The sequence below is a fragment of the Mastigoproctus giganteus genome, chromosome 13 (assembly GCF_048544385.1).
Source record: "Mastigoproctus giganteus isolate SK-2022 chromosome 13, ASM4854438v1, whole genome shotgun sequence".
Lineage (NCBI taxonomy): Eukaryota > Metazoa > Arthropoda > Arachnida > Uropygi > Thelyphonidae > Mastigoproctus > Mastigoproctus giganteus.
This window is the reverse complement of record NC_143587.1, coordinates 150,779,315-150,798,742: the sequence shown is the minus strand read 5'-3', so window position 1 is coordinate 150,798,742 and position 19,428 is coordinate 150,779,315. Positions and strand designations below refer to the sequence as shown.

At 34.7% G+C, this 19,428-nt stretch overlaps 1 protein-coding gene across 4 annotated transcripts in view; it reads right to left on the bottom strand.

Annotated features, from left to right (window-relative positions):
- LOC150076519 (nucleolar complex protein 4 homolog B-like) overlaps positions 1–19,428 on the bottom strand; it is a 249,639-nt gene that overhangs the window by 87,832 nt on the left and 142,379 nt on the right. For all 4 annotated transcript variants that reach the window (XM_090387058.1, XM_090387056.1, XM_090387057.1 and 1 more), the window contains 2 exons: positions 17,713–17,824; positions 7,531–7,594 (listed from right to left, as the gene is read on the bottom strand). In XM_090387058.1, coding sequence (XP_090243184.1) covers positions 7,531–7,594; positions 17,713–17,824 — 176 coding nt within the window. The remainder of the gene's footprint in view (positions 1–7,530; positions 7,595–17,712; positions 17,825–19,428) is intronic.

Here is a 19,428-nt window from a genome sequence, read left to right as displayed (position 1 = left end):
TCTAAGTATGGACAGGTGGTGTAAAGCCTACATCAGTATTAGGGGTGGCCATATCTCTTACTGAGGACCACCTCTTCCCTTTGTTCCATCTTTGGCAGTGACGCAACTGTATCATGGCAGACAGTGCTATGTTGCCATTTTTCAATAAAGTCTCTCCGTACAGTTTTGTTTCCGTTGTTGTGTCAGTGTTGTTTCCTTCATCATTTCTGTACCTCATGAGGTTCCTTTGGTATGCTTTTCCCATGGGAAAAGCATACCACTCCTATGAGAACCTACCGGCGAAAACCTGACTGGTCCTTAAATTTTGCACACCAGTGTATAATGAGAATGCCAAGCTTGCCCTGGGATAACTGATGCAACAGCTATAGAAGCTTACAGTAAAGTATAAAAAGACATACATTTAGAATATAATACAATTAATAGTAAGACAAAAATGATCGACACATGTGTAATAAAGATGAAGTACACACAACTGGCATGACTAGGCTAGCACTAAATTCTCGAGAAGTACACATAGCTAATGCAGAAAAGCTGCAGTTCATGAATACATAAAGACCGGAATTACCTGACATGTGGAAGGTATGTGCTCCCACAGACGTCTAAGCTGTAAAGTCAGGGTGAAAGGAGAGGTTGAGATTCCTTAGTATAAGTTTAGCCGCTTGTGACAGGAGAGTTTTTTTGGGCCACTGAGACCAGGTTTAAATTCAGTCCATTAATGAAGAACAGTGTTGAATGGAAAGTGCTTTTCAATTAAACAGAGTTGGGTGAGTAGAGGGACCAGTGTTGGTTGGGATCTTGCATTGTCCGCATTGTACAGTTTTGCAAAGAAAGATAGGTTGTTGTGTATTCATAATCCTGGTGTCGTTTTCAAGTATCAACCACCAGAATTGCCTGAAAAGATGATGTTGTTTCTAACATAAAGTACATGCCACGGCAAAATAGAATTACATCAAAATATAGTATTGGGGAGGGGGAGAACAATTATACGAAATAATGTAAAATTAAAGCTATAAGAAAGGATATATACAGACTGCTGGCATGTAATTTAAGGTCAACAAGACAGAGCACCCAAAAATAGTTATAAACTAGAAGAACAATGCAACTAAAACAAAAATTAACACAAACTAAAACCTCTGTTGAGAGCAGACAAAGGCTAATGATGGAAATATATATAAAACATATTTATATTATAGACAATACTATAGCAGTTTAACTAATAGTCCAGAGTGTAAAAAAATGATAGTTTTACATATGTATTAATTATTTTTCACTGTACCCTTCTTTCCTTTCTTTTTTCACACTTTCACTTACTTCTATTATCTCTGCAACTTTTATTTATTTACTTCTCTTATCTCTACTTTTTATTTACTTACTTATTATACTATTATGGTCATTAGGCCATTTCTGGTTATCAGTTACCTTTGTCCATAATCAATCAATTTCCTTTTCCTTACTTCTCCCATTAATCATTAAAATATATATAATTACTGCTATAAGAGTGTATATGTATAATATAAGTATTCAAAGTGAGTCTTCAGACCAAAAGAGCAGATGTATGATAAGACTTTAGCATAAAAGTATAAGAGCCAAGTGAGCCATTAGGCAAAAGAACCTATAAAGACCAAGATAGCCTGAGTTGGTTTGCTGCGTTATACCCTATAAATAAACATTCAATTAACAATAAAATAATAATAAAAAAATAAAATAATGATTATGAGGCTAATTATTGATATTAGTAATTAGATTACAGACTGATGTAATGTGTAATCAATAATTTGATGGTATTAATCTGATAAACTTTCCCTACTTTTACTACCTTTCCTTAATTATTTCATAATAGTTTTAAATATATATATATATATATATATATATATATATATATATACAGTTCCTGCTTTACAAGTTCTTTTTTTTTTTAAGTATCAACAAAATCGAAAATATGAACATTAATTTACTAATTAGCTACAAGCATTTCAAAACATGCTTGTAGCTATATAAATACAGTACTACTGTGCGTGCGTTTGTCCAGGCAGACGAGAGCATCTCACTGAATCACATACATAACATAGTAGTTACCACATTAACATTAAGAAGAGTGGTTGTGTTGCTCTTCATTTTCGCTGTCTTACCTTATTTCAAATTTATCCCCCTTATTAATACTGTACAGCATGCCAAAATGAAGTAATACTACCGAAGTGGTAATAATACTACATTTAAAGTGCATTATCTTCCGGAGACATTTGATATGCTAATTAATGCAACAGATAAGGAGGGTGGTCCAACTCTTAAAGAATTCCATATTTTAGATGCAATCAAAATAATAAAATTAGCGTGGGACAAAATTGCAGAGAACATGAAAGGTGTTTGGAATAAATTCTGTCCTCAGTTTATCGATAATTTTGAGGGACTGATTTCAAGAACCAGCAGAGATCATACAAAATGAAACAGAAGTGGTTGTTAATATTGCTAACCAACTGCAGCTTGAGGTTTCTACAACTGACTTCACTGATCTGCTTCAAACAATGGAGAGCTCATAAATGAAGACTTCAAAATGGTGTGTTTTTTTTTTTTTTTTTTAGGAGCATTAGCAACTAAGGCCATATTGCTCTGGGGATATGTGGTGGTCATTCCCTGACCTTTCCACACCCCCCGTATTTGGTGGTCACAGGCTCAAACCCCGGTCTAATCAAGAAGCGTGTGCTACACACACGGCTGCTCCTGCCCACCTGGCTACTGAGGCGCCCCTCAAAATGGCAAAAAGTGAAGAAGCCGAGGAAGAAGATTTAACAGCTGAAATTCCTATACATTCCTTCACTCTCAAGGGGCTTGACGAAGCTTTTCAACACATAGGAAAAGCAACTGAAATTTTCGAGTCACAAGATTCAAAGTGCTACAGACTTAAAAAAGATTTTAAAAAAATGCTTATGCATGCTATTGTGAAATTTATAAGGAAAAGAGAAGACTGTCTGGAAAACAAATGACTCTTGAAGCATTTCCGAAGAAGAAGACTCCTTGTGATTCCAAAAAACCAACAATGAGTGACAAACCACCAATGAGTGTGTATTTAGTTGATGATGATGAAGAATAAACATTCTTTAACATTCGTATGACAATAATTTCTTTATTATTATAGCTTAATTTTAAAGGCTATGTTTTTTTGACCTTCATTTAACTTTTACTATGGTCAAATTTCATTCTTGAAAATGTAACCCGTTTTTAACATTATGTCTATGGGAAATAAATTCCCACTGGAACTACCTGTCCGCGCTAAGCAAGCGCCGCATTCCCATAAGGTAACATATGTATTTGTGAGTTGCGGTCGGTGCCATAGGATATTTCCTAATCAATAATAAGCAGTAGTGAAAAGATGCACAAATGTCGGTCAAAATATTTAATATTCAAATATTTGTACACATAAAATATTCTGCATTACATACGCATATAATTATGTGGTAACTACTTACGTATCAAAATGAAACTTAAAATTCCAATTAAAATCATGAATTTAATTGATGAATTTAATCATGAAAAATGTGCCGATTTTGGGTTGAACTTTGGCCCTCTTCCAACTAAAAGGGGTATTAATTTTAAATTTCCCGCAGCGTTACAACACAACAATAAAGTCAACCGATACTTTGCCGCTTTGAAACCTGGCATGTTTTTTTTCTTCTTTCGATATGAAACTTCTTTTAGGCATTCGTTTCCACAAAAGTCCTGCTTCATCTATGTTTAAAAACTTGTTGACAAGTATAACACATAATACCACTCTTCAATAATTTTAACAAGTTCTTTTTTGAAAGTTTCAGCTCCTTCTGCACTTGCGGCTTCTCCCTGGATTTTAAATCTATTCAACCAGCTCTTACTAGTTTTAAATGGTTCCACATTTTTTTTTTTTTTTTAGGTGAGTTTTCTTCAGATCATCATATTGGCTAATCTCTTTCTCTCTCTCTCTCTCTCTCTCTCTCTCTCTCTCTCTCTCTCTCTCTTTTTTTTTTTTTAAATAATATTTAACTTAACTGAATTCTGCATTGGATATTATCTTCAATAAAATTAGTTAAAGTCTTTCCATTTCAATCCTAATAGCTGGCCTAGCCCTAATTGCTTGCAGTGGAACAGCTATCTTTCCCGCTGCTAAAATTAATTCTTTATTTTTTTTAATAATTGTTCTTACAGTTAAACTTGCAAGTCCTAAATTATGGCACACATCTGCTTGTCTTTGACCAGAATCGATTCACTTCAAAACGTCTAATTTAATTTTCAAATTCAGTTTTTTTCTTACATTTATAGTCTTCATACTGCGCACAGACATTTTTGCTTTTTCATTCTTATTCTTCGCAAATGTAACTGTGTTGGTTGCATTAATTATGATACAATGTTCAAGTAAACTGTCCGTTACGCACAATGTCTAATACTGTACTGAGTGATGACTAGACTTCGGATAAATGTATATAATGCAAATATTACAAGCAATATACTTGATCATTTTTTTTTAAAATGTTGATCTCAGAACTACGTAACAAGTCACTGTACTGCAATTAAATTAGCGTGCAAGAAAATTTCACTGAGCGTGGGAAAATTTCTCAAGTCGGTGTGGGAAACGTTTTAATGCTGTTTTGCTATTCATTTTCAAGCTATCGACTCCATCAAATGAAACAATTTCGTTAAATATGCCAAAAATGCAATCTGGAAAATAGTGTTATAGTGATCTGGACAGCGTTATAGCAAATCAGCGTAAAGCAAACCGCGTTATAATGGGGGCCTGCTGTATATATATGTAATATGTTGTATATAGTAATTAATATTGAAGACAATCACATATACCAAGATAGATTTATAGAAAATGCAAGGAATAATGTAGGGTTAGTAAAAAGAAGAAAAATATACAAAAAAAGGGAAAAGAAGATAACATAAATTAAAATATATACAAAACTTATCGCTATTTATCCACAATCTAGGTGACTTTGTCTGGGGCCAACCACCCAGACTGAAGGCAAAAAACGACAAGGTTTTTTGAATCTAAACCTTTTATGGTTTAGATTAAAATTATTTAATCTCTAAATTTATTACTACAGTCGGTCCTCGTATAACACGTGTTTACATTACACGAATTCGATCATACACGATTTATAAATAGGGGAACGATATCTTTTATATAACACGAACCGAATTCGCTTATGCACGATTCGCCTTTGTGTTTACAAGAAATGGCAGTTGAACGCGAAATCACCCCAACCGAACGCAACACGATAGGAATGAAGAAGATTCTGAAAATGTATTTATGTGTTTTATATCAGTGAAGGGGAAACACATTTCACCATAATAACGTAAAAACCAACACAATTCCAGCTATCGATATAATCGCAAATGCAATTAGATCGAGTTTACTACCAGTTTATAACAGATTCCACTAGCAGAAACGAAACTGGAAACTGTTTTTATTGTTTTATGGTAGTAACCCCCAGAAATGTGCTTTAGTAAAATGTGGGGTGTTAATAGTATTTCGGCCTTTACGGTGTTGTTTATTCAGTTGCTATACAGCTTTGTTTATGTTTAAGAGTGCCTCCTCGTTTTGTAATTGCGCTTTATTCCCTAAAAATTAGTAAAATACTTAAAAGGTGTGAAAAGGAAGCGTCCTGGCGAAGACACTGCAGATTCAGAGAGAGAGAGAAAAAAAAAAGCAATATCGATAAACAGAGGCGGACTGAGTCAAAAATTGTTACCCGGGGAAATTTATAGTAGCCTCATACTATGGTTTATGGCCAAAATCACACCGGCCTTTGGCCCACCGGGATTTCCCGGGTAAGGCTTATGGCCAGTCCGCCTCTGTCGATAGAGAAAAAATATGAAATTGTGAAACGCTTTGAGCGAAATGAAAGACCATGTGATATTGCACACAATACAGACCGAAATGAGGCAACGCCGAGAATTAGAAAGAATGCGGAGAAAATAAAAACAACTTTCATAGCGGGAACAACTCAAAGTGTAATTAAAATCCATTAGATTAAGACACAAGAATTGGAAGAGATGGAACGGCTGTCTTCTGTTTGGATCGAAAATCAAACAAAAAACAAGTTTGCTTACGATAGAAGCAAAAGCATTAGCAATATTTTATTACGTAATAGTCGTAATAAAATACATAAGCATTTTATTACGACTTACGTATTATAATTTATACTTACGTACTGTATTATAAAATACGTAAGTATTTTATTATGACTATTTTATTTAATATAATAAATTTTTTACGAATAAAATACGTATTTTATTCGTAAAAAATACTTTTTAGTATTAAAAATACTAAAAATACTTTATTATATTTTTATTATGTATTACGTATTTTATAACGATTAAAATTACCCGATTATTTATTGTGTTTGGTAATGTTTTGGTTCCAAATGTGTGTTCAATCTTGGGTGGTCGGCACCTAACCCCACTTTTCCCATAGGGCCTGTTGTTTATATTGCACGATTTTGCATTGCATGAGGGTTTCTAGAAACACAACTATCGTGCTATACAAGGACAGACTGTATTATTATTTTATATAACTTTAGCAGAGAACTTCTTGTCGTTTTTTGCCGTCAGTCTGGGTGGTTGGCCCCAGACAAAGTCACCTAGATTGTAGGTAAATAGCAATAAGTTTGTATATTTTTCTTCTTTCTACTAACCTTACATTTTCTACCAACCCTTGCATTTTCTATAAATCTATCTTGGTATATATGATTGTCTTTAATATTAATTACTATAAACAACATATTATATACACATTATGGTCGTAATGCATCATTGTTGTTGGATTGTGTTGGCCCATATTAGTTACAATTCGTTGGTTGCAATTTATTAATTCTTTCCATATTACTCATTATAAATATATATATATATATATATATATATATATATATATATATATATATATATATAGAGAGAGAGAGAGAGAGAGAGAGAGAGAGAGAGGGGGGGGGTATGAAACTTTTGATTATGCCTAAATATATAATATGAACTTAGGCCATTTAAATCCCTTAACCCTTGTGCCCAAAGTGGTGCCTCAATCACTACAACCCCATCGTGGTTCGTATTCTATGTATGAAAAGTAAAAAGAAAAATTGAAACAAATGAAGGCCATTTCATAATTAATTTTGTCTCTGTTACTTTAGCAATGTTATTTCTTATTACATAGATAAAATATAAAATAAACAGCACTCAGCTACTCCAAAAATGTTGGGTTACTTAAAAGACCTCATAAGTATTTTTAGATTAGTGCCCATTTTTAGTCAGAATATCTAATAATCTAGAGCTACACAGCATCATGGATGTTGGATTATTGGTCTACCTTTTTTAACACACACACACACACAGTGATACCCAAAAAAGTTATGAACACAGATTTGAAAACATGCCACTTGACTGGAAAATAAGAATAGTAAAAAAAAAAAAAAAAAAAAACTAGATCAAGGGTGTGGCCATCAGGCATATAACAGCACAAAGGAAACATTAAATTAGTCAAGATAAAAATAAAAGTTTAATGTTACTTACAAGTTGTATTTATGGATCAGGATGAAGAGACTGTTCAGAGAAAGTAAACTCATAATACCACTACCTGTTAAAAAAATATATAAAGTTCATGTAAAATCATATATCACCACAGGAATACAAGATGTCCTAAAATAAGTGCAATAAAAGTGGAAGGTCTGTTACATGCACCAAAACAATAAAAAGTTGTATAAACATGTGTTTATACAACTTCATTTTGCAAACTAGTCATTCGATTTTATTACTATACAATCGACACAACAACAATAGTTTTCTATTAATATCTGAACTGGCATTATTGAAAAGTGTTTGATAGGCCCACACATCTTTCTTTATTAGGCTGAACGCTGTACATTAATAGTAATAGATCATTTTCATTTGTTGGTTCAATGGCACAATGTATAGTCATTTTTTGGAACATATTTTGCATGAGTCACTGTCCTATTGAATATTTGATGAAATGTAGTTTATGAAAGTCGCTGTTGTTGTCGTTATTTGGTTTTTAGGAGCATTAGCAACTAAGGCCATATTGCTCCGAGGATATGCGGTGGTCATGGGCTCAAACCCCGGTCTAATCAAGAAGCGTGTGCTACGCACTGCCGGCCCACCTGACTACGGAGGCGCCCATGAAAGTCGTGCCTCAGCACCTATTTCATTGTCCCAAATTACTCCAAGGCAAGCTACCCTGGGCAATGAATAGGAAGGCAAAATGTAGGTTAGACTTTACTTGTGGAAAAAGCAGAAGAACTGCTGCAAGTTCAAAATGTCTTCACCTTAGTCTACAACATTCTTGTCATTTTTCAGAACATCCATCAATCCATGAATCAATGGGTCAAAATCAATCCAGCAGTTCAAGGTGGACATTTTGAGCATTTACTGTAATAATAAAAATAATCACTATTGAATATTTGATGAAATGTAGTTTATGAAAGTCATGCCTCAGCATCTATTTCATTGTCCCAAATTACTCCAAGGCAAGCTACCCTGGGCAATGAATAGGAAGGCAAAATGTAGGTTAGACTTTACTTGTGGAAAAAGCAGAACTGTTGCAAGTTCAAAATGTCTTCACCTCAGTCTACAATATTGTCATTTTTCAGAACATCCATCAATCCATGAATCAATGGGTCAAAATCCATCCGGCAGTTCAAGGTGGACATTTTGAGCATTTACTGTAATAATAAAAATAATCATTGCCCTCTTGTTTCTTGAATAAAATAAGGATTCTTTTGTCTTGTAAAACTAAATATGTAATAAATTTTTCATTAATAAAATTTCTTGACAGCCTTTTGTTATTAAAGCTTTATTAAATTTGTTATTAAATTTGTCCTACAACTGTTTAAACAAAAGTCTGTCCCACTGTATATGTTACTTTAGAAATAAGGTGCTATTACTCTACTGTTGGGACAAACTATTGAATGGCTCTAGTTTGTTAATGAAGCATTTTCAAATTCATGTTTATATAAAATTTTTCACTGTTTTCGTTTCATAGAATATACTTCCAGATTTACTGCATTTAAATTCGAAGAATGTGCTGTATGTGAAAACAGTAAGCTCCCAAATTTAGAAGCCTAACATTAATTTCTTCCCCTTTGAAGGAAAAATATATCAACAAGTTTATGGTGTACCAATACAACTTAGCATTACCATTACCAATAATAAATGTTGATCAGGCAACAGCAATGTCCATAAATTCCAGAAATCAAATTTTATAATATACAGGCAGTTCTCGCTTTACGATTCCCCAGTATCAAGTATCAACAAAATCGAAAATATGAACATTAATTGCAAAAAATGAATGTTAAACATTAATAAATACTGCATTCAAAACCACGTGTGTAGCGATACAATACAGTGTCCCCTACTTTACGATATTAATCAGTTCCAGAGACACCATCATATTGTTAAAATATTGTAATGTAAACCCAATAACACATTGGTTTTTGGTAATTTGTTTCAAGATCTCGGAAGTTGAAAATTTCACTGTATAATTAAGCTATTTATCTCTCTAAAATGTCATTTTTAAGGTCACAAGCGTGACCTTAAGGCCATATAAAAGGTTGTGAGCATGGTTTGTAAATTGTATTAGTTACCAATTCAAATCATTAAAATGCACTACACTTTCACTGTTATCATATGTTCCATTATAAGATTCAATTTTAAACACCTTTGTGATATTCTTCTAAAGCACATTTCTGGAGGTCATGACCATAAAACAATAAAACAATTTGCACTTTCTGGTTTATTGGGGTTTTCTGTTACTGTTCTGTTTTCTGTTTCTGTTTTCTGTTTATAAGCAATTATAAACGGGTAGTAAATTCGATCTTCTTGCATTTGTGAAAATACCGATAGGTGGAATTGTGTGTTTTTTTTAAGTTATTATGGTGAAATGCGTTTCCCCTTTACTTCAATTGTATAAAGAACATAAAGAAATTTTCAGAATTTTCCCTTCATTTCTTTTTTTTTTTAAAGCTTTGTAAACTTGTTACTCCATGCGAATTGTGTTAGTTGCAATTTGTGTGTGCCGTTAAAAAATGCTTATACATGCAACATGAAATTTATAATTAAAAGAGATTATCTTTGAAATAAATGCGTCTTGAAGCATTTCTGAAGAAGACTACTCCTTGTGCAACAAACCAATCAGTGCCGAGCCAATAACGAGTGTGCATTTAGTCGATGATGATGAAGAATAAACATTCTTTAACATTTGTAAGTCGTAAACAATTTCTCTATTATTATAATTTGCTTGATTTTACATGCTACATTTTCATTTTTTTCGATAAATCAATCATTGTTTAAACAAACTAATTAGTGTAAGTGTATTAGGGTCAAGCGGCACCAGGGGTTTTCCCCATCTATGCGTTTTTTACGTTGTGGTGTGTTACAGTACGCTGTAAATGCCAGAGATTTAAAAGTGTGTGGGTCTTGGATCGTTTAGTGCCATGTACTGTTGTTCTTCTGGTTGTTTACCAGAAGAACAACTTTGGACCCCTGTTGGGGCCAAATGTTTTCCCCATTTATGACCTGTGGAGGCAGATCAGGAACCCAGTAGCTTATATATACTCTGGCAGGTCCTGCCACCTAATTTCCTGAGATTTCAGTGGTTAGGACCTAAAAAACAAGTCCGCTCGGTTGAAGGCCGAAAGTTAATGGGCAAGGTTCAATTTGCACAGTTAAATTTTGACGTGTAAGGCATTTGCTAGTGGGGGAGGGACACTGAAGGCCGGGGGGAGGAAAGTCAGAAGAATGGGTGCGATAGAGAAGATGCTCCCAGTTAGTGGCAGTGGGGCAGGCCATGCTCCACCAGAAAGAAAAGAGAGAGGCAAGGGGGAGGGAGCAGGAGTCTGGCTCCTCCCCCCCGCCAGGAAAGAGGAATAAAGATACCCAGCAAGGGAGCAGGGTACTGATCGCCAAATAGCGCATAGGCAGCAAGGCTGCAGTTGGTTGAATCTGATGCGTTTCCTTTAAGTCCGGTGACATCAGCATCATGGCCTAGCCAAAGGTAGGATAATGTCCTGTCCAGAAGGTCAGTCTGATCCCTTTCCACAGGTCAGTCCCAGATAATGGTTGCTATGATGGATCTCCAGTGACGCATGTGCAGCAGAGCTGCTATCTGAGTCAGAGTCTGTTGTAGGAATCCAGTAGTTCAGTCTAGTTCGGGAAATTTTCCTTTTAAGGGGTTCAGGGTCCATTCCGAGTTGTAGACGTGTTAGGGATTCCGTCTTTCTTTTCGGAGACTATCCCATCCAGGTTGTTGGTTGGGTAAAGTTTGGTTTTCTTTGATGGTTTTGGGGTCCAATCTGGGTTGTAGGCATTGTGCAGAGCTGCAATCATTCTTCTAAGAATGTACCATTCTGGTTAATGGTCATTTTCTGTTAGAGGAACAGTGGCATGGAGAGTGCAACTGGTTCCAGTCACTTGCTAGTTTGTCAGCACGTATTGGGTTCCTCTTATCACAAAGAGGTCCTGGGCATATTTTGTGAGGATTTTGTATTCATCGTGTGAGTCCAAAAGGTGTGCTCCTGGTCCTGTGGGATGTGTGTCAATCTTGTGTAGAATAATCCCCACAGATCTTTGTACCTTGGACACATACATAAGATGTGACCAGCTCTCAACATCTCCACAGGTGCAGTGTGGATCATCAAGGAGCCCTAGCGCGGTGAGCTTGTCAATGAAGGGCCTATGGCCTGTTAGTAGAAAGGTGATTGCCCGTCCTGGTTGAATCCAAGCTGGTGATTTTGGGTAGACCTTGTCAACGTATGGTAAAAATTTCCTTGTGACCTCATCCACCTGTTCTGCCATTCTTGTTGGAGGTGTTTTTGTAGTTGCAGTTTTTCCATGATCTTTCTGTTTGTCAGTTTGATTGTATATTCTTGGAATGTGAGGGATCCCTTTGGTGTAGTAGTAGATTAGGCCACGTTGGACTGCCTCCAGATCCAATGGGAGGACACCTGACCAGCACTTGGAGGGCTTCCGTGCTGCAGGCTCGAGTCACTGTGAGTAAGATTGACCGATGGGTTGATTCTAGTGTTCTTCTATTGACAACCATAGTGGTCTTAACTAACTAATCAGCTAACTAATTCAAACTAATTAGCTAACTAATTTCATTGTTGAGAACTTAACCCCTATTTTAAACCTTATGTCTATGGGAAATAAATTCCCGCTTAATGAGCACGCATTAGGAATGAATTAACTCGTAAAGTCGAGAACTACCTGTATATATATATACATACTGTGGCAACTGGAAAATGAGACTGATGCTAGAAAAAAATAACGATCTTATGTATGAGTAAAGTAACCCTTGTTTATTCAAAGCAATTTCCTCCCGCGTCCACACACTGCATGCAATGATCATGAAGTGACTAGTATGACTGGTGGGAGGGCATGACTAGTGTCAGCGTCATCAAAATTACAGCCTGTCAGTGGTGCCTTCAGCTTCTGTAACAAAAAGAAGTTGCATGCGACTAAGTTTAGTGAATATGATGGGTGTGACAGTACACAGACTTTTTTTGTTAGCCAAAAACTTCCAAACAATGAGAGCCTTGTGGTTTGGTGCATTGCTGTGTGAGAGGAACCAACTGCTGTCTTTTCTATACTGATGTCACACATGGCCAATTCTCTGTAATAAATGTTTCAAAACATCCAGGTAGTAGGCAGCACACACTAGGCACGAACTCTTTGTGCATAATTCCCTTTCTATCATAGAAAGTGATCTTTTGATTTTTGACCTTAATCAATGAACTTTTTTGGCTTTGTGAGAGTTTTGAGAGTTGTGCTGACTTACACTCCGCACTTTGTCGCGGAGTTGTACCGAAAATACATCTTGTTACCCGTAATGATTGAATTCAGGGCTTGTTTTCAGTGGCCTCAAAGAGTTCTCTGCAGTGTGCAATTCATGCCTGTTGTTGCCTGTCTGTTAATGAATGTAGAACAAAATATGCACAGAACCTTCACTTTCTTCAAATCCTGGGTTATCATTTGTTGAACGGTTTCCTTATCTGTTGGAAAAACCCTTGAATCCATTGTTATATGTCTTCTTGCTGCAAATCTTTAAAACCTTTACCATTTGCCTGAAATCAGTTAATAAACTATGGTTTCCATTACCTTCTTGTAGTTCAAGACTTTTGTTAGTGTTGTAAATCTCAGGCCAACGTTTTCTTAAAGATTCAGTAAATGCTGAACTTTTGGAATTTCATTCCATGCTGGTGCTATAAATGTAAACACACCTCTGATGTTGATGACTTTGAATGATTCATGTTCCATTTTTCCAAAACTGAACCCAAACACTTTTGCCTTATGTTGTTGCTTTAGACATTACAGAACCGCCTGATTCGAAGGCTAGATCAAATACGTTTCATTTTATGGTAAAAATATGATGAAAATTGTGTCCACTTTCTCAAGCTATTCACAATTGGGATGTAGAGGGGCATTGTCCAGAAAGAGAATAGTCTTGTTCAGGTAAGCTTCTTTTCTTGAAGTGTTTCTTTACAGAATGTACAAATTTATGAAAAAAATAAATAAATAAAAATAAATAAATAATAATAAATATTTAAATTAAAAATTATGTAAATTATTTGATGCCTCCAGCCCTGCAGTGTGTGTGTGGGGGGGGAATCAAGAACTTGATCAATCAAAAAAGTATATTTTAAAGAAGGATGGTGGTGAGCATCAATTAATCAAATGAGTCGGTTAAGAAGGCTTGCACTGTGGTGGTGTAGCTAGACTCTTAACTATCAATAAACATGCAAAAGTTAATCAACATTATCTAAGAGTAAAATTTACATTAGAATAAGAATCTGAAATGCATTAACTCTCTGAACCCAACATAAAACATGTACATAGAATTCATATAATGATTTTCTATAAGTTTATTAGGGCTGGAACAATTTACATTTTAAAAATTACCATCACTTATACAGAGCCATTTCCTGGGTTACACGATTAGTAACATATTTCTTACAGTTGTTGAGGCTGTCAGACATTCCATCAGATATGACACGCTGGGATTGCTACCTGAGAATCTAAAATGCTGATGAAACTGATATTCTGGCAACGCTTCTGTAAAGTGAACCAATTTTGGTAAGTCCAGAATTCTGCGAAAACCAAATCCTCTGCTTGCACCCTCAAGATGGCGAGACTGTTAGTAACCCTGGGTATAACCTCCTGTGTACAAGTCCTGAAATATGGCACCTGGTATACTGACTGTGGTATGTATGCTTTTGCCGTGTGTATGCCACGTCTAAAAATTTCATTACTTCATAGATGTCCTCCCTAATTTTTCTTACTACTGAATATATCATGAATAGTCAACCTAATAGAACAAACTTCTCTGCAAAAAGATCTAAACCTCCCAAACACTTCCTCATCTGTTGCCCAAATATATTTGGTCTCGGTTCCAATGTCAGTGATGTCTATTTCCAGTCTACCAAACCCAAAAAACATTTCTTTTCTTCTTTTCCTTGGTTTGATTACTGTTCTAAATCTTCTAATGTCGAAGTTTGCTCAGTGTCAGTGAAATTTTCTTGTAGGGATGCAATCCTTTTAGTTCACACCTCACCTTAAAATCTTGTCCTTTGTCTAAGCCTTGATTTTCCAATAAATGTGCCAAGGCTGTTCAAGATAAGAATGTAGCATATCACAACTAGCATGCATCCAAATTTCAGGTTCATTTTCTTCCTACATCAAAAGCAGTTATCAATCAGCCCAAACTATATTTTGAACTGGATAAGGGTAGAAAACTTGCTTCTTGTCCAAATAGCAATCGAGCATTCTGGTCTCTTGCAAAAGCTACTGAATGTAATTTTTGCCCATCTCTCTCAAAACCAGATGGATCTATTGCCATCTCAGCTCAAGATAAAGCTGACTTGCTAGCAACTTTTTCTTCTAACTTGTGTATTGATGATCTTGTAAACCACCTCCTACTGAACTCTGTGGTCTTCCATCAATAGGATGTCAGAAGAACTTCGAACAGCCTCGATAGCAACAAAGCACTAGATGGTATTTCTCCACTTGTTCTCGAAGCCTGTTCTGTATTGCCTTTCTAAATTTTCTTATTCTGTTGGTATTTTCCCTTCTGCTTGTAAACTGCTTGTTTTTCAAACTTTGTATTTTATATGAAAATGTTTCGTTAATAATTAATTTATATAAAATATGTATCTTTTGCTTTCATTCATATATTATATTTTTCTTTTACACTGTTCATTTTCAAACATGATTTCAAGCATTACACTCTCTCTCTCTTTTTTTTTGTAGTGAAAATTTTTATGTTTACATCTGTCAGGTGTTGACTTTATTTTTCTTTAAAACTGCTCATTTTGATAAATGAAGCACGCTTTATTTACTAATGAATAAACTGTCAAAATTTACCTGGTCATCTCTTCTTTATTCCATCTTAAATTTGAATTTTAAAAGCACTGCTTGAGAATCCGGAAAATCCAAAAATCAGGATCGACCCAGTCCCTGAGCAGTCTGGATTTTCGGACTTTTATTGTATTATTATTATTATATTTTTTTTTGTGAAAAGAATGGATGGAGAAAAACAGTTTTTTTTTTTTGCAAAAAATTGGAGAAACTGTTTTAATGAGACAGAAAAGGATCAATCGAGTAAAACAGATCAATTCTCCATCCAAATACAAAAATACAGCTGTAAATCTTTGAAACTTTTGATTTACCTGAAATCAGTTAATAAACTATGTTCTTCGTTATCTTCTTGTAATTTAAGACTTGTTAGCATTGTCAATTTTGGGACAAAGTTTCCCCAGGATTCAGTAAATGCTGAACTTGGAATTTTGTTCCATGCTTGTGCTATTTGTAAACATGTCTTTGATGCTGACAACATTTAATAATTATATAATACATATATACTTGAGTTATATTTTTTCAAAATAGAACACAAAAACTTTTGCTTAATTGTCCCTTGATTCAGCTGGACAAAGGATATTTCTTTTGACAATAAAAAAAAGTCCTCTTTTGAAGTACTCATAACTGGGATGTGAAGAGTACTATCCATAAAGAGAATAAGTTTACTTTCTTCAAGTGTTTCTTTACAGAAGAACAAATTTATGAAAAACCATTCTTTGAATAATGCAGGCTTCATCCATGCCAACTTTTGTGAGGGTAGAAAACTGATAAAGAGGAACAATTAATATTTTTAAAAGTCGATTTACCAACAATAAAAAAGTGGCAGCTTGTGAGTTCTAGCTGCATTGCTACTGTGATTCTCTCTCTAGATTTTTTTAGGTAAAATCTTATAATCTTGATCTGTTTCATCCATATTATAGATTTTTTTCTCTTATCACGGATAAAACATTGTTTCAGCATTGATGAAAATCTTAAATCTTTTTAAATTACTGCATATTTGTGGTAATGATCCCTAAATGCTAATATTCAATTTAAAAATATCATTTTCTAATTTCCAAGCTATCTGTAATTTGCAATAAAACTTTCTGCACCACCAGTCTTTTGATGTAAGACTAAGGAATTTTCTTTGACGTTGCTTCTGGCTCCACTAACTGGAGTTTAATGTCGACTTTCTTGTGTAAACCACAGCTGTAATGCACTGTCTCTATCTCTAATTCTGGTTTCTTTCAAAGTGGAGTGAAAATTTAACTACCCTTATGAAACAAAGCGAGTGCAAAATCTTAGGTTTTTTTTTTTTGTCATTTTTTCAAGTCTTTTTCAATTGTCTTGCCCACATCTAATTCAATAGCATTTTTTTTTTTTTTTTTTTTTTTTTTTCAGAGACTCACCTTCACTAAGTCTTTCCAGAGCATTCACCTTAGTTTTCATAGAAATAACAACTCCCTCTTTTTTCATACCCATATCTCATTAATATGTAATAATTAATTAAAGTACTTATTATATTTTTAATTAATTGTATTTTGTTATTATAATTACAATAATAAATAATTTTAGTGCAATACAGTTTGAAACAAACGTACAACTGTCCTCTCAGAAAATGTACAACTTAAGAGGTAGGTAGAGCATGCCACGACAGTTTCCTAGTTGCAAGCATACCAGAATAGTTCGGATGGCAGTGTGGTATAGGCATCAGACAGTATGTTTTAGAGATTGAGGGAAGGGGAAGCGTCAGTTAAGTGGAGGCCATTTAAGAGGGGTTCTACTGTATGTACAACTTCTGGTTTTGTTTATTTACACTGATTACTTGAAAGCATATGGATTTTCAAGCATTCTGCCAGAATTTGGATTTTCAAATGCTTATGTATTTATTTTTAAAGTTTCATTCTGGATATATATTTCTGGCTAACTTTTGAATTTTAAAATGAATCTTTATTGAGAGAAAACCTGCAGAATACAGGTTTTTTTAATGACTAATTGAATAATTATGGCAAATCATTCTCAGTTGTTTATTACAGTTGTATTTTTAACAAAAATAAGAAGAAATTCACAATTTTTTTTTTAAAATTGCAATTTTAGCACAGTTTTACTATTTTTGTGCAAACAACAAAAAAAAAAAAAAAAAAGGTTGACAGTCATGATATTTTAATATTAAAATTATATTGATAATGTTTTTTTTTTTTTTTAATCATTCATCTAACATTCTTAAGTTTATATTTGGAGAAGATATTTTACAGCACATGGCAATTTTCAGTTCATCAAATGAACTATAATATAACAGTGATTCGAACTTCAAAAGAAAAAAAAAAAAAAGTATGAAATCCAACTTACCAGTATGATATAATTCAGTTAAGTAATCAGTGAGGAGGAGTGGATTGTTCAAATTGGGCAAAACATCCGTGTGCAACATGACTAAGATCTTCTTATGCAGTTTTGATGGTAGCTGAAATAAAGCATGGTACTTATCAGATCTATACATAATAATACAGCTGTTACACTGCAGTATATATAGTTATATATAGTTATTCACAACTATAAATATATTATTTAAGCTAAATATGGTTACATAGTACTATACAGTATAACAGATGAAGATTTATTACAAAGCCTGCTGGAGTCCTTGTGGGATTAGCAGTATATAGGATGCATTAAGAGTTACTAAGAGCAGAAAGGTACACACACTTACTTACCTGCACATGTTCACTACGTGTAACAAATTAATATTTCAGATTAGTCCCCTGCAAGAGGGGCATGATTTCCTTTTAAAGCTCTCTTTAATAGCTAATTTTTGAATTCAGAAACATGGTATCACACTGATACCAATAGGGGATGCAGAATTTGAAAATTGCTACAATGTGTACAGACAAGAAAAAAAAAAAAAAGAAGAAGAAAAATCAAATTATCAAGGTAAACCCTTAGTACCTTAAAATGACAATGAGCAGCATCATTTCTAGTCACTTATAAGTCACAAAGTGGTTTGTCTGGTATGTAAGCAGAGTAGTCAGTGTTTACAGTCTTTTTTAAAAATTTTTTTAATGACTTTTAGATTTAATATTTTATTGACAGAGATATGTATTCTTGACACAACCACAAAGTCTGAAGGAACTGTGCACTAGCCCCATAAATTTCATGTCAATTCAACCAGTTTTTAAGTCTTTAAAATATAATCAAAATAGATTAGCAATAGTAGAGGCATATGAAGCAAGAAAGCAAGCTTATGCAGCATCAACCAAAAAAAAAAAAAAAAAAAAAAAAAAATCATCCCTATCTCACCCCTCAATTCATTCCAAATTGCTTGTCCAGCTCAACTTTAAATTTACATAAGCAATCAACTTCCACAACAAAAGATGGAAGTCCGTTCCACCTATCAACTACCAGCTGGCTAAAGACCAATTTCCGCATATCTATTCTAAAACTGCCTTTCCTCAATATGAATCTATGGACCCCTCATGTTCTTAATCTGAGAAAGAGGAAGAATCTCATCAGCATTCAGCTTGCTCAACCCATTCAAGGCCTTATACACCTCAATCAGATCACCTCGCATGTGCTTACGCTCCAGGCGATGCAATTTGCAGAACTTAAGCCTTTCTTGGTAAGAGCACCCCTTTGTACTCATTCTAGCAACTCTACATCCTTTCTAAAATGAGGCCTCCAGACCTGTACACAGTACTCAAGGTGTGGTCTGACCATTGCCTTGTACAACGGGATAATCACCTCCCTGTCCCTGCTAGCAAAATTCCTATATATCATTAACAAGACTCCATGACCTGCCTGCCCTGGCAGACCATCTGCACTGCTCAGCCAACTTCATATCTGACTGCACAATTACCCCCAGGTCTTTTTCGCTTTCCACTTCCCTAACCACACAGTTCGTACGTTTCTCTTGGGTTATTGCTACCCATATGCACTACTTTGCATTTGTCAATGTTAAACTTCAGTCGCCGCTTCTCAGCCCATTTGCCCAACTTTCTAGATCCAGTTGGAATACCATACTGTCTTTACAGCTGTTAACAACACTGCCAACCATTTGTATCACCTGCAAACTTG